General features: G+C 46.4%; 1 protein-coding gene across 2 annotated transcripts in view; it reads right to left on the bottom strand.

Annotated features, from left to right (window-relative positions):
- NTHL1 (nth like DNA glycosylase 1) overlaps positions 1 to 24,087 on the bottom strand; it is a 199,205-nt gene that overhangs the window by 148,929 nt on the left and 26,189 nt on the right. For both annotated transcript variants that reach the window (XM_078664174.1, XM_078664175.1), the window contains exon 3: positions 13,897 to 14,067. In XM_078664174.1, coding sequence (XP_078520300.1) covers positions 13,897 to 14,067 — 171 coding nt within the window. The remainder of the gene's footprint in view (positions 1 to 13,896; positions 14,068 to 24,087) is intronic.

The raw sequence follows: 24,087 nt of genomic DNA, 5'->3' as shown, positions 1-24,087 counted from the left end.
CCTGCATTGGTTTACATAGCACTATAAAAGAAATAAAATAGTGCTATTGAAATTGTGTAAAACTGGGCCAGACCAACACATCGGACATTCTTACATTGCAGGCATTTCTTATATGCAGGGACTGAAAAAAGGCAAAAGCTGCCTCTCTTAAGTACCTGTGAAGAGATAACAAGATGTGTGCCTTTGTTTCCCCTCCATGGCATTTACATTTAAGTGTGAAGTTCCAGGCCACCCCCAGTCAGGATATTCAAACAAAAGGAGGCCTGATGGCCTCTTAACTTCGGCCCAGCAGGAGGTAAAAAAAAATAGCTCCCTCGCGGCCTGCAGGTAGCTGCTGGGAATGGAAAGCAGACAACGTGCAGGCGCTGCTGAATGTCGACAAGTTCAGCATATTTCTGTGGGGTCCAAGTTCTTGGCAGGGGGGACGGCGTCCACCCTGTGAAAACAGTGGGTGGACACAGTGTCCCTGCCCGACTTGTCCCCTGGTTGAAATGCACCATTTTATCTGTTCTCTGTATGGGGTGGCGTCAACACACTAATAATTTGCTGTATTCCTGCACAGTGCACGTTCTTGAAGTAAAAATTCCCCTTTATGCACATGTTCACTACCACATCTGTTCATTGTCTGGATTACATCTGCAAGCTTTATGCACTATTGAGCAACGGCAACATGACGCCTGCCAAGGTTTCTGCCTCCGAAAGCAGGACCTCGAGGTCTCGGCTTTGGAACACACAAGATTTTCCCAGTGGAATCTAACAAAGGTCATCTTTTCCCGCCACAATCTGAAACAGTCCTTGTTACAGGTTAATGCGCATCTGCACAATCCCACTGTGAGAACTGATTTAACCTACAAAGTGTAGTTAAGTACTGGCTTGTGCAACGGAAGCTCCTCTTTTAGCATCAATAATGTTCTTTCCATCTGTTTTTGCAGGCTTCCTAGGGGTTGTGGTTCCTTTTAAGTGTGGTCATTGTTCAGCTGGAAGGGGGCTTCATCAGGAGACTAGAATGTGGAGCAGATGCAAGTCGCGCGACGTTTCCCTTTGGATGGGTGCTAGCTATAGCCCCGGTCTATGGGTTCACACCACTTACGAATTTGTGCGTGTATTTAGACAACATCAAGGAGTTTTAATAATGGAAAAACAGCATTTAAATTAGCTTATTTTTTTACTTGTGTTTGTCGCATGGAGTCAAAAAGTAGATGCCATCTACACATACAGAGGACCCCTTAGTGTTTGAAATATGTGTCTTTGAGAGGCTTCCACATGGTGTTTTTACAACTGACCGCAAACATTTTGAAGCCACTTGGTGCATCTTTTGTTGCTCTCTGTTCTCATTCTCTGTCCCTGCCACATCATCTCCTCTGCTCCTTTTTAAAAAACTTTAACTACACAGTGCCCATTTCTCACTACCTTTTAAAGTCCTTTGCTTATTATGTGAATGCTTCTCCCGCCCTATTTCTATTCAGTCCCTCACTTGCCATTATGAAGTCCATTCAACCAGGCTTTCTCCTTCTGCCCATCCCGCCCTATCTTATCTTTGCTTCAAGTCCATTGCCCCCTTTCGAGTCCTCCTTTTTAGGTCTCGCCTAGAGACGAGCGGTTGGGCTACTCGCCTGCGAGATCTATTGTCGTCGCTTTTCTTTTGGAAGTGGGGTTGGCGACTGCCCTGTCTCCCTTAGGCCCCGCCCACCCAGACAATCGGACGTCAGCTTCTTCCATTTACCAGCTTGTGAACCGACAGCATTCCACTTGTCGCTGCTTGCCACACTAAACCCCCATCCTGCTTTAACTATTTTGTCACTAAGCTCTCATGTTTTCAAAACCATGGTGATTTTCTGATGGCCAGACTTCTCACACGCGGTCACTTTTCCGTGTTTGTCGTTCATAACTTTACTTAACCAGACAATGTGCGTTGAGACTCTGCCGAGAAATAGGAGCGCCGGTCGGGCCTGGGGGTGTGGCCCTCTCCGCTGTCTCCTATACCGCAGACAGATGGGAGAGTTGGTTTTGCTTTGTTATCTGTGCTATTAATTCGTTTTCTTTCTCCCTGCCACCCCTGACTGTACGTCCCTTGATCAGAATGTAAGAAAGGAAACTTTCTGTGAGGAGACTCGGTTTAAGCAGGGGGTGCTTCGGTAAAATCGGCTATTCTGCCGCATCGCCGACCTCCGTCTATTTGTTTGCGTGTTGTATCCTTCTCTGTAGAATGTCGCATGTTTCAGCACACCTGCCCCCACCCTGATACTGACGAAGTATTATGTTTCCAATATTCCACTAAACGCTAAGCAAAGGCATGAATCTGGATAGATGTTTTCCTGGAGTTTTTGTTGTACGCAACCAGTCTATCCGGCTCGTTCGATGGACCTGACATATGTCAGATCTGCACACACATAAGGGTTGGGAGACGGAGTCTGTCTATACTTTCTTGCAGTTTCAAAAGGAGCTGTTTTGCCCACATCTAGTGCAGCTCGTGGAGCAATGCTAGCAGATCACCTTTATTATTTATAATTTTGCTACACTTTCATAAGAACATACAGGGTGTCTCTGTAGGTACTGTGTGTGGACAGTAGTGGGACACAGCGCATTTTGTTATCCTCACTAATCTATCTAGATCCCAGCAAGGAAACTGTATCCCCCCACCCGATGTGCAGCGGGAAAATTGCGCCCCTCCCAGCACTTGCACTCCTGTTTGACGATCACACTAGCTGGCTTCTAAGTGAAATATGCGTCACAGCTTGTCACAGGCCGCCGACAACCTCACGAAGTGGATCGGCGACTGCGCGGACGAGCTCGCCCCGCTAAGGACCCCGCCCAGCAGACCCGGCAGCAAGAAGGCCCCATGGTTCACCGACGAACTCAAGAGCTCCAAGAAGAACTGCCGAACCCTCGAGAAAGCCTGGAGAAGGGAACCAACACCGGACAACTGGACCACCTTCAAGCTTGCCACCCGGAAGCACCACCAGATGATCCGCGCCGCCAAGAAAACTGCCTTCAAGGACCGGCTGGACAACAACGCACACAACTGCAAGGAACTCTTCAACATCGTGAAAGAGCTTTCCAACCCCAGCGCAGGAAACAACGACATCACCCCATCGCAAGACCTCTGCAACTCCCTCGCCTCATACTTCCACAACAAGATCGCGGACATACACAACAGCTTCAACAACCAACCAACGTACACCACGACCGAACCACCACCCCCCACCACCACCCTCCGCGCCTGGACTCCGATCAGCACCGAAGACACCGTCCGCACGATGAACTCCGTCCACTCCGGAGCTCCGACCGACCCCTGCCCTCACCACGTCTTCAACAAGGCCGACGCTGTCATCGCACCCCACCTGCGAGACATCATCAACAAATCCTTCGACACCGCCACCTTCCCTGAGAGCTGGAAGCACGCCGAACTCAGCGCTCTACTCAAGAAACCCACAGCGGACCCCACCGAACTCAAGAATTACCGCCCCATCTCGCTCCTCCCGTTTCCAGCCAAAGTCATCGAGAAGACCGTCAACAAGCAGCTGGCAGCCTTCCTTGAGACGAATGGTTCCCTCGACCCCTCACAGTCTGGCTTCCGAGCCAACCACAGCACCGAGACCGCCCTCATCGCCGCCACCGATGACATCCGAGCCCTGATGGACAACGGAGAAACAGCGGCCCTCATCCTCCTAGACCTCTCCGCGGCATTCGACACTGTCTGCCACCACACCCTAGTACAGCGCCTCAGAAACGTCGGAATCCAGGAGAAGGCTCTGGGATGGATCATCTCCTTCCTCGACGGAAGAACGCAGAGAGTCCGCCTACCACCGTACAAGTCAGAGGCCACCGAAGTCATCTGCGGCGTCCCTCAAGGATCCTCGCTGAGCCCCACCCTCTTCAACGTCTACATGAGCCCCCTCGCGGCCATCGCACGCCAACACGACCTCAACATAATCTCCTACGCCGACGACACCCAGCTGATACTCTCCCTGACCAACGACCCTGCCGCCGCCAGAGCCAACCTGCACGAAGGGATGAAAGAGGTAGCCGAATGGATGACGACCAGCCGCCTGAAACTGAACTCAGACAAGACGGAGGTCCTCATCCTGGGCTCATCGCCCTCCGCCTGGGACAACTCCTGGTGGCCTCCCGCCCTGGGCACCGCACCCAAACCGACGGACCACGCACGCAACCTGGGCTTCATCCTGGACTCATCCCTCTCCATGACCAGGCAAGTCAACAACGTCTCCTCGGCGTGCTTCAACATCCTACGCATGCTACGGAAGATCTTCTGGTGGATCCCCACCGAGACCAGGAAGACCGTCACCCAGGCCCTCGTCACCAGTCGACTGGACTACGGCAACGCCCTCTACGCCGGTACCACCGCCAAGGTCCAGAAGAGACTCCAGCGGATCCAGAACGCCTCAGCCAGACTCATCCTCGACATCCCACGAACCAGCCACATCTCCGGACATCTGAGAGACCTGCATTGGCTCCCCGTCAACAAAAGAATCACCTTCCGCCTCCTCACCCACGCACACAAAGCCCTACACAACCAAGGCCCGAGCTACCTCAACAACCGTATCAACTTCTACGCTCCCAAACGCCACCTCCGATCAGCCAACCACGCCCTCGCCGCCGTCCCCCGCATCCGAAGAGCGACAACAGGAGGAAGGTCCTTCTCCTATCTGGCCGCCAAGACCTGGAACTCCCTCCCGACCAACCTGCGCCTGACCCAAGACCACCTCTCCTTCAGGAAGAAGCTGAAGACCTGGCTGTTCGAGCAGTAGCGGCACCCCCCTCCCCCCAGCGCCTTGAGACCCTACGGGTAAGTAGTGCGCTCTATAAATGTCTTTGATTGATTGATTGATTGTGTGTGTGTGTGCTGCCCTGCCCAGCCCATGTAACTAGGCTTCTTCTAACTACATAAAAATAAAAAGACGATGCGTCTCTTTCCCTCCCCTGCCTCTTGCGCTCTCGCCAACTCCAATGCATGGGTCTGGCACCTCACAGCAGAGCAGAGGCTGACACAGGCAAGATGTGCCCCAACCCCGCTCTGCTATGGCCAGCATGAAACGCCGCACCCACCCCTCCGAGCATTCAAAAGCATTTTATAAGGCATTTTGTTCAACGTCTTTTCTCCTGCAGAGACCAGCACCGTGTGTCCAATGGCACACAATAGCGCTGCCAATAATGACGGTCTTTACCGCCGGCGCACAAGACGCGCACTCTGTCCTTGAATTAAACCAAGTGTGCAGAGCTTTGGGCTGCTGAGCCCCAACGCCGGAGATCCAACCCGTTCAATCGGCTGTTCGGAATCACCACAGCCATCTTCCCACCTATAGTCAGCAAACCTAGCGAATAAACTGCTTTACACACACCCAAAAAAGCACAACAATTCGGAAAGATGGGCTAAGAGAGCACAGGGAATACGCATATAATGCAATTCCATAAGCACCGTGTTTATTCTTTTAAACAAATAGAGGTTTCCGTCATATCGTAACTTGCGACTTGTTAACCTAAATGTCTTCCGAATATTTAGTGCCTTTGTTAATCCGATTTTTTGTAACGTCCTTGGCTTTCTCTGCAAGAGTATGTGTGTGATTAATTATTCATACCAGGAAATAGTTCCAGTGCCACTTACTAAAATATAAAACATTTCTAAATTAATACACACCTATATGGTGCAAGCTGTGGGGGCTGCTATGTTATTCGGGGAGGGGCGGCTGCGTTCTCGCCCCTCGTAGAGCTGCAGAACTGTGCACTCCTGTCCTTGTTTCTACTCACTACTTTCACAAGGAGAGGAAAGTGACTGTAGCCCTCAGAGTCACTTAAAGCCAATTGCTGCTCCTGCACTCCTCACCCACGCACACAAGGTACTCCACAACACCGGACCGGCATACCTCAACAGATGACTCACATTCTACCCCCCGAACAGCCAGCTCCGCCGACCTCGCCCTCGCCAACGTCCCCCACATCCGAAGAGCGACCACCGGTGGCAGATCGTTCTCCCACTTCGCCACCAAGACCTGGAACTCCCTCCCCATCCTCCTACGGCAGACCCAGGACTTACTAACCTTCAAGAGGCTACACAAGACCTGGCTTTTCAAGCAGTAGCAGCACCCCCCACACCCCCAGCACCTTGAGACCCTCAGGGGTGAGTAATGCGCTTTACAAATGCTCTGATTGACCGATTGATACTCCAGATTTAGAAACACTTCCGCGGATGGCACGCTTCTTTGATCTAAAGGGAAGTAGTGAGTGGATCGGTGCAAGGCAATGCAAGACTTTTTGAGCCCAGGTAGCATCTCTAAGAAGCAAATAGTGTCCTCTCTGCCCTGGATCACTCCGAATCTACTGGAATATCTTACAGTTACGCCACCGTCTGCAGCCCCTCTCCCCCGCCTCAATTAAAGTACTTCTCTTCCCTGTCTGTCCAGCAGTCTAAGATTGTACGGGTTGTCGCTTCAAAAGTGAAGTGTTCTCTGCTTGAATGTAATATCTGAATTAGGGACTGTCAGTTGCTTCTCTGAGTAACATTTCTGTATAATTGGTGATTACAATGCCAATTGCTCAAACTCTCGCAAATGTGAGACGTGTTGCATTGCAAATGCTTGTTATAGTTCTGTAACCCCCATTCCTCCTTCTCATCTTGGCTTCAAATTCTGCCAATTGCCTTTCCTTTTCTCCCACCGGTATGTCGATTCTACACTCTGCACCTCCTCTTCAAACTCATTCTTTGCTTCCTCTGCTCACGCTCCACTCTCCCAATCTTACAATACAATCTTCCTCTGCTCACCCTCCACTCTTATCAACATGACTAAGGTAGGAGGTCCCACTCTATCTAACATGATGACTAAGGTGAGAGGCTCCACTCTTCCCAACAGTATGACTAGGGTAGGAAGCTCCACTCTTCCCAACAGGAGGGCTACGGTAGGAGGCTCCACTCTTCCCTACATGACTAAGGTAGGAAGCTCCACTCTTCCCTACATGACTGAGGTAGGATGCTCCACTCTTCCCAACATGAGAAAGGTAGGAGGCTCCCCTCTTCCCTACATGATTAAGGTAGGAGGCTCCACTCTTCCCAACAGGAGGGCTAAGGTAGGAGGCTCCGCTCTTCTTAACAGGATGACTCAGGTAGGAGGCTCCACTCTTCCCAACAGGATGAATAGGGTGGGAGGCTCCACTCTTCCCCACATGACTAAGGCAGGAGGTTCCACTCTACCGAACATGATGACTAAGGTAAGTGGCTCCACACTTCCCTACATGGCTACGGTTGGAGGCCCACTCTTCCCAACATGATGGCTAAGGTGAGAGGCTCCACTCTTCCTAACATGGCGACTAAGGTAAGAGGCTCCACTCTTCCCTCCATGGCTAATGTAGGAGGCCCCACTCTGGAAGCTCCATCATGATGACTAAGGTAAGACACTCCACTTTTCCAGCCCTTGTCAGCTGCTGAGTACTTTACAAGCAGCTTCAGTAGTCAAACATCAGCAAAGTGACCTTCCCGCTAAGTAACACTTACATCTCTTTGTATCACCTGCTCAGCCTAAACAGGACACCCGATCAATGTTCTAAAAGTTTTCATTCAATCACTGAACCCAATGTAATCACAGTGGGTCTACCAGGCATTTTGCTTTCATTTTTATGGATATTCTGTTTATGAAAAGGACCAGATTAGGTTGATTGTGGGTAACATATCCATTCAGATTGGCTCTTACCGGTTTTGCCCAAATAATGCTGCAATTTGCATCATAATGCAGCAGTATACTTGAGTAAGGTGGGGCCAAGACGGATTTGCACATTGTCTAGGCTTCTTCTGCTTGGCCCCCCATCCCCATCAAACAACGTACTGACTTTTAAGGGTTCTGCTTGGTGACCAAAAAATCCATTGATGAACACCAGTTACGTTCTTGGACTGTTGCATCCACCTGAGCCTACCAAACACTCGTGGTCTGCCCGCCAGAAGAACCGGTCGACATGAACGCTTTGGAAATAGATTCCTTCATAAATTGGTTAGAGGTTCAGATTGTCCTCTTACGACAATGGATTTCTGTGAAAACACCAGAGACCTGGAAACATGCTTGCTCTGTGGACCCCCAGTGAAATCTCAATCCCTAAAGCCTTCACTCTTTCCTCTCAATCCACTAACCTGTCTCCTTCTCCCCTAACAGGCTACAAGCCATGAAATATTAGAAACACTACAGAATCAATCTTAGACAAATTAACGGCGAGCCAAGGTCTGACATGAGTTTTTCAGACCTTAACTTTTAACATCCGGGGTATTTGTTGGCATGAAGCCCTTCTGTCCTGTGACTTTCGGAACTACCCTGCATGCAATGAACATATACTGATATTTAATCTCACCATATAAATCCTGGGCTGGGAATGAAAGGGAGGGTTTTTGGGTACATGGATAAAGATTTTTTCCTTCTGCCATTTCCTTTTCATCAGCAAGTGACACTTGTCACTCTCCATGTAATTGGAAAGAGTCCTCTCTCTGGTTTGTTTTGTAAACAGTCTGAAGAGACACTGGGAGGGAAGCCCTGCTAAATTAGCCCAGGCCTGCAGCAAATTCTAGCCATTAAATGCAGCAAAGACAAGATTCCTATGATAAATGTTGGTTTAGGAAGCTGGTTAAACCGGTGTTCTTCCTCCTCCAGCCTACAAATGTTCTCTCAAAGGCACTATATTGATTTAATTTCTTTTCCAATTTCTACTATTATTCATTGAGAATCGTGCTAATTTTTCTAGATTTGAAAATAATTTCATTGTCTTTTTTCCATTCATTTCCGGTGTTAATGGTACCTTCTTGGACTGACTTGCAGTAAATGAAACAAGCATTTGAAATGCAATAGGTCTCGCATTTGTCAGAGTTGGAGCTATTGGCGTTGTAAATGACAATGTCTTTTATCTATGGGGCCAACTACAATCTCAGTCGTAAAGCCTCCGACCTTAGGTCAGAGGCTTTATGACCGAGATAGTCTGTTTCAATTCTGACCAGCTGATTACAATACAGCCGGTCGGAGTTGAAACCGGACGGTCCCCCAGGCTGGATTCAGACAGGCGTTTTAAGCTGTCAAGATTATGATGCATGGTTTCCAGCAGGCTTTAGATGCCGGGCTTTCAGTCATAAAAAGCCTGTTGAAAAGCGTGTTTGGGGTCCCCTACCTGGGCCCCCTTCTGTTTTCGGCCTCCGGTTGGTGGCTGTGGGTGCACCTATGGTGCCCCCTTGTTGATCCCTGCACCTTGTGGCAGGCACCTTGAGGTGCCTGCCACGGAGTGCAGGGATTAACACAACCTCCCATTTCCCTATGGAAGCTTGTGCTATGGCTGGTTTACAGCCGTAACACATGCTCCCACAGCAAAATGTGGGAATGAGACTATACCATGTGTGGCCGTTTCATAGTTACGCAGTCAGGACTGCCGACTGGAAGCCGGTTGGTTCAGTTTCCGCCACGGTGTCGGTCAGAGGAAACTCAGACCGACAGTGTAATAAGCCCCTATGTGTTTTGGTTTGGAGTGTAGTGGATGTATGAACAGAGATACAGCTGCAGCACTGTCTAGAGAACTTAGAATGAGGAATTACCACTGGAACCAAGGATCCAGCTAGCAGCACTGTCTAGAGGGCTTAGAAAGAGGAATTACCACTGGGAACAGAGACGCAGCTCAGCACTACCTAGAGGACTTAGAATAAGGAATTACCACTGGGACCAGAGTAGCAGCTAGCAGCACTGGCTAGAGGACTAAGAATGAGGAACTACTACCAGATAAAGAACAACATTTACAGCCCTATTTACAACAACAGAGCACCTGAGCTCTGAGTGAATGAAACATTGTTAATGCTTATAACGAAAGACTGGGTGAAAGGGGGCTTGCGGGGAAAGTCAAATTTCTAACCTAACTTTGTGACTACTTAACTCGATCTTCTATGACCGAGACTCTGTAGATGATAAGTGAAAGCTAAGGGGCAAAGGGGAGAACACGCGGATAAACTGTGGGTAAGATGGGAAAGCAGTAACACTGGTCAGCTGCTTGTTTTTGCAACATTTCCAGAACACGAGGCAAGTAATCGGAAAAAATAGTGCACAAAACAAACTGAAATGGACAGAAGCTAAATGAGGCCTGTAACATGGCCAGTCACTATGGGAGTGAACAACAGACCAAAAGAAAGGACAAATGGGCACGATTTAAAATTCAAAAGTAAAGAATTTAAAAGAAACTCGAAACAACCAATGACAAGTGATGGCCCGGCTTGAAACCCATGTACTGAAGAGTGACCGCTGCCCTATTCCCGAACATTTGAAATTTGCTCACTTTGATGTTTTCTTAGATTATTATTTCATTGGGCTCTCCCACACCACTGAGAACCTGGTTACAAGTTAGTCAGAGTGAAATTACTGTATAGATTTTTTTGTGTCAGTTTTTAATTTTGCTCTGTTTGATTACATGCATCTCCGCATATGAATAAATCGTATGCGGGAATACAAATCTATAAAATTGCATAAAACGTATGTAAAAATGCTTGCAATATTTTTGTATGCAGAAACACACCCAGAATTACTCTGTAGTAAAACTGCATGTGGTAAAAAAAAAAAGATACTGCCATTATGAGCTATGTGGTTAGCATTACCACATGAGGAGTGAGTCCCAATTTAAACTTCTGCCCAAAAAAGGGGCAAACCACAACCACATTCCAAAAACATATTAAAACGCATATATTCAATCAACCAAAAGTGAAGGACATCCAAAATACACTGTGTAAAATATAAAAAATGTATTTACAACCACACGCATTAGGAAACAAAAACACACAGGTTAATCAAATCAGCCACAGGCTGTACAAAGAAGCCAACGCGGATAGCCACCTTTTTCTGTAGACCAAAGACCGAGCACATATTGCAGACTTCTGCATGTGATACTACTCCTCAATCAGCAGCCCTCATCCCTTATCCAGGGGCAGAGAAAACAGAAGGCGCTGGAGGTGGCCGATTGTTCAAAATATGCAAGCTGAACGTGGGCACTAGCAACCAACGCCTCCTTACTGTAGAGGACCTAAGGGAACTCTATATTGCTACAGCAGTGCCTTCCCACAAAAACAGACTAGTGATCAGTAGGCCATCAACATGGCTTATCACAGCCAACCTTTTGTAAGTTTCTCAGGCAGTAACTTATAAAAAAACAAAAATAAGTGCCAGGGCTCACAGGAAGCCAGTGCAGCTTGCACCACCCATTACACTCCTTCAAGTGTGACAATTCAGGCTATTCCAGGCCTCCAGAGCTAAAAGAATGGCCTGGGTGGCAGGTGTTAGTCATTTTTAAGTACATTTAATTAATAGACAACAGCTTTGCTCATCTTCAACTAAAAGAAACGGTGCCACCATGTGGAAGACTGTCATAAGTGCTGGTGCTGGCAATTAAGTGTCGGTGCTGAGCACCAGAACCCACTGGCTCAAATTAAGCTCTGTTCTTAGGCAAGTAATGGGTGCACTTCTGATCTCAGTGCCCCAAAACATAATTTTCCCCACAGATCCTCAGTCAATAACATTTAGGGAAAGTTCTAAGCAACAATTGTTTTTTTCTAATATTTTGGGTGCCATGGAATCCTCCTTCCATCAAACATAGCACAATAGGGAACAGCAAAACACTATCTGATGGTGATCTTGCCTTCATCCACAGGTGAGCATGATTTGCAGAACTAGCTCATGAATTCAGGATCCCTCGTAACAGCAGAATTGCACATACCATAGAGACATATCACCCTAGAAGGACATGGCTAATGGGTGGTATATACATCAACCACTCAACCTCACTGCCGCAGACAGTCCCAGTTAACCCCAGTAAACCCAACATCAATTTACAAATAAAGTGTGGTCTTTGTTTTTAGCCGAAATATTTTTATCAAAAGTAAAAGTAGAGTAACTACTAAGTTATCAAACAGGAGCAGCTGGGCTCACCGGAATATAAATGTTTATAGAGGTGTTGGGGTGCAACAAAGATGTGTGTGTTTGGGGGGTGAGGGGGGAAAAAGACCCAGGAGGAATTCAAAATACATTAAAAAACACAAAGGAGAGGGAAGCGATAGACAGGGTGGGAGAAGAGGGAGCAATACAGAGAGTGTGGACGGGTATTTAAGGAAATCTAGCACATGTGGGAGAGAGCCAGTGGGGACAGGAAGGAGCAACATACAGAGCTCAAGGGGTGGGTATTGGTGGAGAGCAACACACAAGAGAAAGTAGGAAAACACATGCACTCACAAGGAGTGCCTAAAGAAAAAGAGAAATGTATTTACCAATGCCCAGACTTAAACTCCCGAGTTGTCAGCTCTGACCGCACGCCTTTCACAGCATGTTTGATTCCGTTTCATTGCCGTTTTTTAAATATTGCCAGATAGAGTCATTTATAAGAACAAATGCTGTCCAAAACAGCATTTGTACAAGTTTGGGGCCCCCAGGTTCTTCAAAAAAAAGTTTGTTTAAAGGTGATTAGATCTGCACTAAATACCTGGCAAAGTCTTAAGGTAAGGTGGGGGATAAAATATTTTTCAGATTTTGCTCCAATTTGGGAGTCCCCGGGACTTCCTGAGTGCTTGAAGGACAGCCTGGCCGTTCCAATCAACATACAGGGATTTTGGTGTGGTCTGAGTTAATATCCTCAGATGGGGTCTTACCGTGGGAAGTCCTGAGAGCAAAAATTGGATACTTTTTCTCGTTTCAAATTTTTACAACTATGTTCATGGTATGAGGCAGAAAAAGAAAATACAGGGGGAAACTATGAGGTGGAGGCAAAGCTCCAAAATATAGCTCCAATTAAGAAAGAAATAGGGCTATGGTATGGTAGCTTGCTAGATAGGGAAGACACTCAACTACCATCATCACACACGGTCTGGAGGGCATCTACATTGGAGAATAGCTCTCCAGAACTTTACTTCCTATCTCTTAAAAATCTGTATACATTTGTGAAGTCTGCTTCTCTTAAAAAAAACATTTCTACATCATTAACAGGTTGTACTTTACCCCCAAAAGAATAGCCAACTTTGCCCTGAATCCACCTTCTAGATGTCCCAGATGTGGCTTGATAGAAGCAGACGATCTGCACATGTTCTACGAGTGCATTCAGCTGAAGGGCTACTGGGGTAATATAGAGAAGGCATTGAGGGGTATCTTTGGGGTGGAAATCACCCTAGACTTACAGCTAGTTATATTTTGTTTGGGTCCAGGTATCAGCACTTTTGAATTGGGACAACAAACGGGCCTCCTCCTATGCTTGATCCTGTTGGCCCGCGAGAGATCTGTATATTATGGAAAGATCTCGCCCCCCCCTCGTATGAGAAGTGGGTTTGAGTGGCTTTGAATATGGCAAGACTGGAACGTAACGAGAGAAACATCTGGTCGCCCTTAGTTTGCTGTTCTAATTTTTGGTCTAATGATTACACCATGCCTCGTACAAAGATGCTGGCCTGGTGGGGCCGAAAGCGAATGCAGGAACATGGACCCAGGGCGCCTAGGATCAGCAGGGTCTTACATGTGACGATGGCAGACGCTTACGGTGATATGAGGACTAAAAAAAAAAAAAAGAACAAATGCTGTTCTTTGCTTTTACCCCTGATGCACAAAGATCACACAGTTTCTCCAACTTCTGGTCTTTTTTTCACTTGTCTGTGTAGCTCAGTCCCTCAAACTCTGTAAGGTGCCTTCAGGTAGCATACTGACTTTATATAAAGCACAAACAGAAATGCCAAATCACATTTAAGGGCAAGTATTCTCCAGTAACTGCCTGCAAGTGTTTGAAGCCAGTGTCTTTCAATTTACACCTGCACCGCCCTCGAATAGCGCAGGGCGAGCAAGCGCCCCTTTAACCCCCCTTTCACCAGTGAAATGCAGAGCAGTCTTCCTGGACTCAGTCTGCTGTGCTTACCTTCCAGAATCCAACAGGATAAATAAGGTGCCCCAGTGTGGCATCATCTGTACCCAGGATCCTGTCCACCGTCAGGCCGTGCTCCCTCAGCTTGGACATGGCTGCTGCGGTCACCTGGTCCTTGGTCTGGCTGGATAACATCAAGGAGAGGAGGACCTGGTAACGCATCACCTGGGAAAGAAAGAAAGGACAGGAGTCAGGGCACTCAGCATGTCTACCATGTCCCCCATGCCCCGTGACAACAAAGGCAGCCACCCTGCTTCTTGCAGCCTTGGATCTGATATTTCCAATGGGCTAATCGAGCCTTCTTTTGGTATCCCGAAGTGACACAGATTACAAGTTCATATGAGGACCAGGCCAGCACGGCTGGGAGAGCGTCATCCTCTAATTTGAATTCCCATGCTGCTCTGAAGCAACAGGACACTTGTCCAGCATAGTAATATTATCAGTGACGAAGTGGTTGTCTCCTCTAGGTCTAGGACAATTATCACATGAATGCTGCAGTGGTTGTCTTCTTTAGGTCTGGCACAATAATCATATCAACGATGAAGTGGTTGTCTCCTCTTAAAGGACAATAATCATATCAATGATGAAGTAGTTGTCTCCTTTTCTAGGACAATAATCATATGAAAGCTGCTGTGGTTGTCTCCTCTAGGTCTAGCACAATAATAATATGAATGCAGAAGGGGTTGTCTCCTCTTGGTCTAGACCAATAATCCAATCAACGCTGCTGTGGTTGCCTCTTCTGGGTCTAGGAGTATTCTATTACAGGTATGGACTTCAGAAGTTGTCGTCTGAGTGCTAAGTTATGTTACAGTGGAAGGATGCACACAATGTTTTCTATAGGTGATGATGGCCTCTTATCAAAGGTCGGCTGCAGTGGTCCCGTCCCCTGAGCAGTAGGTAACTCTGCATGGGAGATGGTCTCATATGTATGCATTTAAGGGGCCACCTTCCATGTGATAGATGGCCAAAGCCCTCTGATAGAGGGCACACTAATGGGACACCATATGCCGTGTGCGTCACTTGGCAATGCCAGAGATAGCCAAAGTACTCCGATATGAAACTGACCAATGGGACATTGCATGCGAAGTGCCCATATGAGAGACTGCCAATCCCTCTCATATAACACACAGCAATAAATCATTACATGCAGTTTATATACGTCGATCCTATACCAACACATTCAAAGATTTTCTTTTAGAATTGTTTAAAAAAAAACTATGTATTCTGAAGACAAATATACAGGAAGCATAGGATTCTTTCAGAGGGCAAGTGTGGCTTCCAACAACGGTTACGCCACTCTATTCCACTCTACTTCCCTCAATCGATGCCTCTCTACTCCACTCAGATATGACACTCCATTCCTTGACACTTTACTCCCCACTACGCCAGAGACTCCACACTTGTCCACTCCACTCCACAATACTATGACACTGTATGCCATGTCACTCCACGCCACCCTTCTCTACTCCTTGACTCCCCGGCTCCACACCTCTTCACTCCACAACACTCTGTTCTATGACACTCTATGCCACTTAACTCTAGGCCACTCTACGACACTCCACCCTTCTCTACTCCATGACACTCCACACTCCTTCACTCCACAACACTCTTCTCCACTCTAGTCCAATACTACACTCCATTCTATGCCACGGCACTCCCCACACCTCCACAACACTCTACTTTACAACACACTACTCCACTCTATGACACCCTATTCCACTCCATGCCCCTACACGGAGCTCCACAACACTCTACGACACTACTCCACTCTAAGTCACTCCATGCCACTTTCCTCTACGCCACTATATTTTAGCCGTGTTCAACAGCAGACACGCTATGTACAACATGGTGCAAGAAATTATCTTCCAGACACTCACAAGGGGCCAACCTATGAGCATGTTTTGAATGTGCATGCACCAGGCTCTGTCCAATCCCAGCTTATGTGCTGCACCTGTTCAAACGGTTGAGGGCGCCATTGCTTCTTACTGTTATTTGTATTTGTCTGTTTGCACCATTGTTTGGTTCAGACAGTTCTGTCCTGGTAACTACTGCCTGAGCCGTTGCCTCGCCACATGACGAACAGCAGCGTCCCAACCTCGTCGCCTACGCGTCAGGATGACACCTCCTGACTGCTCCTGGCCCTGTTTCTCCCACCGGCTGCCTTTTGGTTCCAGCATTTAGAACATTAACATGGTTCTGTAATCAGAGTTTAATGAGAATCAAATAAATATGATTTATCGATTACATAAATGAAAATAAAATGTTATTGTTGTTATGAGCAGCACAGCGTAATGAACAAACATGGTCTCTGTGTAAATTCCCTCCATCTCGCTGTAGATCTGAGATCCTGCTTTGTAGTTGATGTGAAGCTTGCACTACCCTAATACCTGAGTGGGGCATAGTGTTTAGTGTAAAAACCAAGCTGCAGTGAGTATATTTCCACAGGAATTTAATTTAAAAAAGTATACTCGCATTTGAATGCCCGATGGATTTTAGCCACTTACATTACAAAATAGTCCTTTGAAAGCATTTGCCAAGTAGAATATATTTAAAAACTGAACATCTGCAGTTATTTAAGCTTCCTTTATATTTTTTAAAATCTTTCGTAAAACCCCACCATGCACAGCTTGGCATGACTTGGTATTCATGATTGACCGTAGTTGGAATCATCTAAAACAAGCATTTGCAATGCAATAGGTCTCGCAATTGTGAGAGTTTGAGCTATTGGCATTGTAAATGGCAATGCCTTTTATTTACGTGTTAGTTTTTAAAACATAAAATAAGGCATTGTCATTTACAATGCCAATTGCTCAAACTCTCACAATTGCGAGACCTATTGCATTGCAAACTGAATTGAAGTAGCATAATGTCTCTAAGTCACTGTTGTGCTATGTGGCATCTATACCCTCTTTACGTTTTCAGCAATACAAAATGTAAGGCATACTATGAACATTGAACCTCTAAATCAATAGCAATGCGATATTTCTAGTCTTGGATATTCACCACAGCCTGAGCAAACAAGATAGAGAGGTTCAGCCTCTAAGTGACGTCAGGCGGGCGCACGCACTTCCGCGCAGGCGCAGAGTGTTCTTGGCCGCTTCTCCGCTTGCTGATGGCGTACAAGAGGCGATGGACGGCACTGGAGCCCCTGGCCGCGTCGCCCCCGCCCGCCCGCGGTAGCAGCACTGGAGCCCTTGGCCGCATCGCCCCCGCCCGCCCGCCCATCCATCCATCGGGAGCCGGGCAGAAGGAGGGATTGCAACAAGAAAAGAGCCCGGTGAGGTAAGGGGGGGAGCGTGTGTGTATGCAGTGTGTGTGCGTGTGTGCCTGCCTGCCTGCCTGCGTGCGTGCGTGCGTGTGTGTGCGCGCCTGCATGGCGGCATGGCTGACTTCCTGGGAATCTGAGATAGGATATGTGCCGGCCGTGCGCGCCCACGAGGTGCAATCGGCGCGTGTCCGAATCCTGTCTCAGATTCCCAGGAACTGAACACAATAGTTGGCGAGCTAGACCGCATGCGCAACTCTAGCTCGCCCTAAAAAGGCCCATTTTTCATATTTTCCACGTGTAAAAACATACAGACAGGAAAATACATGGTTTTCTTTCTGTATTTTTCTGTAACAATCAGTTAAAACGGAAAACTGTGAGCCTTGGTTTTTAAGTATGTGACCTACACAACTTCCACAGCCCTCACTTGTTAGTAAATTTGAGGTAATTTTTCTCATTCCCAATTGTGTACACTTATTGACAGCGGCCGTTTGAGGAGGTGTTTCTGTAATGTATTGTAAATATTCACCCTCATTGCTATTTGAAACCTGCAGAGATGTCCATGCGGATGGGACACAAACTTATAAGTCCAATCGCACTATCTAATAATTGGCTCTGGTCACTACGTCGAGTAGTGTGACATGGAAAGAAATTGTAGATGTGTCAAAGCAGGAAAAGGCCTCTGTTTAAGGAAGTACACATACCTCCATCAGACCAGGGTCCAGACTCCAGACTCATCAGAGGTTAAACCTACTTCACACTACCAAGGTACAACAGATGGTTCACATTGGGTTCTGTTCCAATATTATTGGAAGGTAAAACACACTGACATCACCTGCTGTCACTTGGGATGACGACACAAGGGGTCCATCAGCACATTGGAAACATGAGGCTTCATTTTATCTGTAGGCTCCCCAATGAACCAATACCCTGCCCCACTGCCTTGTGTAAGGAACAGAAAGTTCAGCCCTTCACATTCGAAACCAGCATGTTCAGCTACCTAAATGCACCTACAGTCTGTGCAATGGCCTCGATCATCTGTTGAAATTAAAATGTATATCTACAGATTTGTTTAGGTTGACTCACAGTTATTTGTTAATCTGTATCAAGAAGTTCTTCCTTACATCAATGTTTGCAGTAATGGGATGGAAAGTGATTCACAGATGTGAGGTCTGTTCAATGCTGGCAGAAGGGATACTGCCCGACTGCATGGTCACTATGTCGATGTATAGACATGAGATAAGACAAGCGCTTGAACACACTCGTCTGAAGTCCGGATCTGAAGGATATGATTTGGTTTTGCAAAGAAATCAAAGCTGCTGTCAGTCTGTCTGGTTCCTCTTAGCAATTTGGATGTGAAGCTGAAGGTGTAGTGAAATGGAATTCAAGAGTTGGTGATATCCGAATGCTAGAGTAGGGTAAGGGTGGAGCATAACTTCACAAGGCGTGTTGCTGGGAGGGATTCTTGGACTTTGGCTTGTCTGGTGCCATTGGTTATCTTGAGAAACTAAGGTTTCCAGGGTTTCAGATTCAGACAGCCCTTTAGCAGCCACACTAGAACTATTATGAGGTAGTTCTCCAGGTTAACAGTGCCGACAGCAGATAAGATCTTCAAATTAAGTTACATCACCCTCATACTGGTGGATGTTGATGTTCTTGCTGGTCGGAAGTGTGTCAAAAGGTGCCACGTAAAGAGGATAAACAGGACTACAGATATGATGGAGCACACCACAGACTATGAGGACATGTGCCCTGATCTTGAGGTGTTAATTGGGACAGAGTTGTAGCTGCTGGGCAGGATGTGAGCTACAGTAGCATATGGTCCTTGAAACCCATTAATGAAGTAAGGTGTTGATCAAGGCTACATAGATCACTATATCCAATGTAGTGCGCAAGTCGAGGGGAGTCAAGAATGCAGCGTTCACCACTGTCAGGACTTCAACCACACACATGGATATCGTTTCATGGGCCGTACTGTGGACTGAACCCGGATTTGTGGCAAACAGGTCTGATTCACACTTGTTAAAGGTTAGAAATTGCCCACTGCTGACCAAGTCAAACTTGGTGGGTAAGTAATTTGGCAATAATTAGCAAGGTCGTTGTGGCTTGACGATGATCTACTTCAGCAGTGGGAGGAGCTGTCTGGACCGGAGGATGTCCAGGAAAATTACTTGTGAGATGGAGGCATGGACTGGATCTTAACCAGTGACTTGAGATATTCACCAGAAATGGACTTATGATGGTATGATGTCCTCTTAATTACTGATGGAGTTTATGGAGTTTGAAAGGCTTTTAATAGGGAGAGTCATGAGGTGCAGTCACTTGGGTGAACTTAAGGGTTTCAAAGCAGAAATACCAACTGATGCTTCAAAGACCTGCCTGATCCACCTAGTCCATTTTCTCCTGAATAAATAGTTGAAATGCTACATTACCCTGTCCAACGACAGCTCTGCTTCCATTTGGGGCTGTGCTAATTGTGTTAATGGACAAGTCTGCCTTAGAATTGTAAATCATCTCTATTGCAATGCTGTCTCCCTCTTCTGAGATAGGGTCTATGACTTAATGCAGACTCTATTGGAGTTCAACCAAAGCGTCACTTAATCTCTCGTATTCATGGATTTCTAGACCCACGGATTGGTTTGCCTAAAAATAGTCTATTAATAGATATCCTACTGACTGTGGCTTGTAAGTCTGTGCTAAAAAAAGTTAAAAAGACACTTCCGCCACCTCCTTTTAAGGCTTGGCTGAACTGGATTTCACACCTAAGAGAAGCAGACATTGCACTTCAACACTCGCCCTGGAGACCACAGCCCAGACCGTTATAGAGAACGTTGGGCAACTACTTTTCCAGCTATAAACCCCCTTGAAGCTCTCCTCAGTCACTCTCACTATCACACCCCATGGTAGACGCTTGATTTTAGGACATATTTTGAATTACTAAAGCTCACAAAATAGGGAGGCGAACAATGGCTGTATAATTAGAAACCCATGCCGTATCCCGTATATTTCAAGACAATTTCAGTTTAGATTGGGCTTTACCTGCATCTGATCATGGTATGTGCACCAACTACTAGACGTAGTGCTCTTGGATGTATTGCTTCACCATGATGCCTACTGTGAAGGGATCTAAACATAGAGGAGATTGTTTACAGATCCGCCATGCCAATTGCTGTATACTAATTTCTTGTTTTCTGTGTTTAGTTTTCTGTTTTACCATTACTATGTCTTTTTGTACCATTTGTATGCTGTGTCACGTTTGTTCAAGTCATTTCAATATAATTATATTACGCGTATAATTTAGGTAAAGTCGAATGGTCAGGCTACCATGAAACCTAAAAAGCAAGAGTAGCAAAAACACACTGAACTGAAAATGCTCATGCTTGCTACTAGCCAATCATCTATGCTTTATTTGCTCTGGTGGGGACACATTTTTGGAGACCGGGACTTACGATCTATCATCAGACTTTGATCCACAGCAATTGATAAAGGTAGAAAGAGGAGGATAGGAAAATGGAGACAAAAGGAGAAAGCAGAGATGAAAAAGAATACACAAAAGATAGGCGCAGTACGCTTAAATGAAGAATGGGCATCTTGGTGTTCGGCAGACCAGCGGCAATGAAGGAGGCATGCCAAGACAAATTCTGGGCACTTGTACTTATTTTTTACAAACTTGTCAATACAAGATTAAAGGGCTCATCAAGAAAAAATTTACTGCAATGAAGACATCTAATGCATATGGAGAAGAGAGAGTCAGAAGGGCAACCACAACTGCCAATAACTTTTGATAAAATACCCAATAAAAGTAATAAAATACCTCTCAAGTGCCCTTAGTTGAACACAGAGGAAGTTAAAAGTTGCATGGCCGGAAAGGGCACCACTAAAAGCCCAAACAATCCAATTCTTAACTACATCTGAAAAACGCTACCACATTTGAAATCAACTTTTTCAGTGCTGGGCGCAAGAAGCTATTTCGTCAGGGCTGTCGATAGTGATCATTTTGGGAAAACGAAGCATTTCACGGTACAGGCTTCCTGGAGAGCGTGCCATTGGAGTGAAATCAGTAGGAACAGCCCAAAGAAGTGCCACAGATTTTTCTGTGGAAAGAACAGATTTCTAACTTTACAACTTTTCTGGAGATGGTTAAAATTCTGGAATTAACAAAAGATTTTAGGAAGAGAAAAGGCGTGTTGGAGATCAGAAAGGAATGAGGAATAACTTGGGCCAAGGTTGGGTGGCTGTGGCACCCATTGACACAGATCTGCAACACTTCAGGCAGGGACTGAGGCAGTCATTAAATCGATTGGTAACAGAGCGGAGTTTCAGACTTGACTGATGAGGGGGCACCGTAGAGATCCTACATGCTTCTATCACTTACTTTCTAAACATTCAGGAAAATTGAACATAAATTCAGCAAACACCAACATGATTTTCACAATTGTTTCCACAAGTTTCACAGGCTTCCGCCTAGGATGTTACCTCACTCTTCACATTAATCTTAAAATATTTCGACACCTTTTCACATTTTTTCCGACATATTTGGACTCTGTCAACTTATCAGGGTAGGGTGACGTGCTCATTGTTATCTGGTGGTCTTTGGCGCCTAGCATGGATATTGGTGGGAACACAGTGGAGTTTTACAATCCACAATTTCGACGTAAGAGGCCTGAACGGCAAAAAATATTATCAGCAATTGAAATGAAATGATTAAAAAAAAATAACACATACTCTCTGGCTGCAGACCAACGACAGTACGCCCTATAAACTCTTCATACAAACAGTCAAGGGTTACTTCCTGCCGTGATTCGACCCAACAACAGATTGCTTTCTATACACTGATGCAGGAATGTCAAACACCCACACAAAGAAACCAATACTGGCTGTAAATAAAGCAAGGCCACTTGAAGAGAAGGTCAGGTTCACACAATGGAAAGAAAACAAGTGGCAGCCATCTTGTGGCCACCAGGCGTACAAAGTAACACTCTCTGGCACTAGCTGCTCCAAAATAAAAATGGGGATATTTATGCAATACAATTACACTGACCAAGTCAAAACACAGTCAAGGTGATTTAACATTTTCAGGGCGACATCGGTCATCAATTTGCCAAGTTTGAAAAGCACTGGGTAAATTAGTTAGTCTCTGTTTTTTCCAAATGCAACTGTAGCAGACGTTCTAACTACTCACACCCTCATTGTTTGCACAAGGTCCTTAAGCGGTGGTTCCTCCTTTAGGACGGAGGAGCGCTGCCCCACCCTGCTGCCGGCGCAGCATACATGAAAAATAAAATGGTGATAAAATTATTTTCGTATCATTTTATTGTTCAGTGCGGCCATCCCGAGCCAGGAGTTAGGGCAGAGGCATTGCTGCGGACTGGCTGCAGGGGAGGAGTGGTGCGCTCTTCTGTTTAAAGTGCATGTGTCACTTTGGCTGGCTGCCTTGCGAAAGCCAGCCTGACCTGCACACCTTAAAATTCTCCAACCCGAGCGGTCTTAGACAGCTGTGTTGTCTTAGACAGCTGTGTGGAGAGCAGGCTCAGGCAGCCAGTGCCTGTAGGAGCGCTGAGCCAACCTGCTCCAACCAATCCTGGTGCTTCTCTCATGGTGGTTAGCAGCAGGAGAGCACAGTCTGGATTAATTAGGGGAGTTGGCTTTGAAGCCCCCCTCGCTGCCTTGGAGCTACAGACTGCATGACCTAGAGAGGAATAGTTAAGTACTTTTCTTTAAATGTATAATTGTTGGTTTTTTTTGGGCCACTGACAGGCAGTGTGAAAAACTCGCAATGCCTGGAGCCTCAACTTCAAAGCGCTCAACCATAGCCAGTTATAAACATGATTTGCAACAAGTCATGATTGGGAGCTTTGGGGTTGCGCCTAGGGGTATTCCTGGTTTCTACCGCTGCCTGAAATGGGTCGAAATATTTGCCCAATCACCCCAACACTTTCAAAAATGCAACTAGCTGCGACAGAGTTCCTTCAGAGTGGGAAGGCAGATCTAATGCACGTTTTCAGTTTAGAACTACTTTGGGAACAGGGTGGAATTGGAACTTATAGAGGTCAGCGGTAACATTGCAACATGACCCTACATGACTCGGTCGGGAACAAAGAAAGACATGGTAACAACTGGCTTATGAGCCTGGCACTCAGTATATGGTTGCGCAAAAATCTCCTTTACTGCCCGAAGAAATGGGCAGGAAAAAAGGAAGAAGCCTACAGGTGCCAATCGTTCATTTTCAGCAAGAGGTGGTCATTCTTTGACAGAATCTGGTCGTTCCTTATTGACAGGAGCCATGAGCTCTGACCTGTGAGTGGACCAGCTCCTTGTAGGCGTAATAGTGAAGTGCACCACCAGGACGCCCGGCACAGGTAACAATGTTAACATTAGAAACTGGTAAGTCAAGCATCCATTCCTAATGCAACGGATGGTACCCTGAGATCAGACTAGTGTGTGGCCTTGAGGTCTGAACAAGATCTCAGAATGTGTTTAACAATGCTTCTATTGCCTGAATGAGAACAAGATGCATTGGGATTGTCAGGAGTAGCCTACATCGAGTGCCGCAAGAGGTTGGGGATGCAGCAAGTGAAGGAGAAATATGTTGGGTTCAGTGGTGATCTGTCCTTCTCCCACTTGACCTTGACAGTAATTCAAAGTATTTGATGCTTTGAAGGGTCTTCCTTTAGCTGCAAAGAAGCTACAGAGTGGAGTCAACACGCAGACCAGTATCATCTTTCAAGAAGGCCTTTAAAAAGTCACCGCTTAAGAAATAGTCCCACATTTTTCTGGGACCCTCGCTCCTATGGATTTTACGAAGTGAACCGTTTCCTACACGTTTAACAGAACTCTACTTTAAACAAAGTTACCTATTTCCCAGGAGGAAAAAACTGACGTTCGAGAGATGATGTCTGCGAGTACAGTCTAGCCAAACC

This window comes from Lissotriton helveticus, chromosome 10 (genome assembly GCF_964261635.1).
Source record: "Lissotriton helveticus chromosome 10, aLisHel1.1, whole genome shotgun sequence".
NCBI lineage: Eukaryota > Metazoa > Chordata > Amphibia > Caudata > Salamandridae > Lissotriton > Lissotriton helveticus.
Note: the sequence above shows the minus strand (reverse complement) of the source record. Positions and strands in the feature narration are given on the sequence as shown.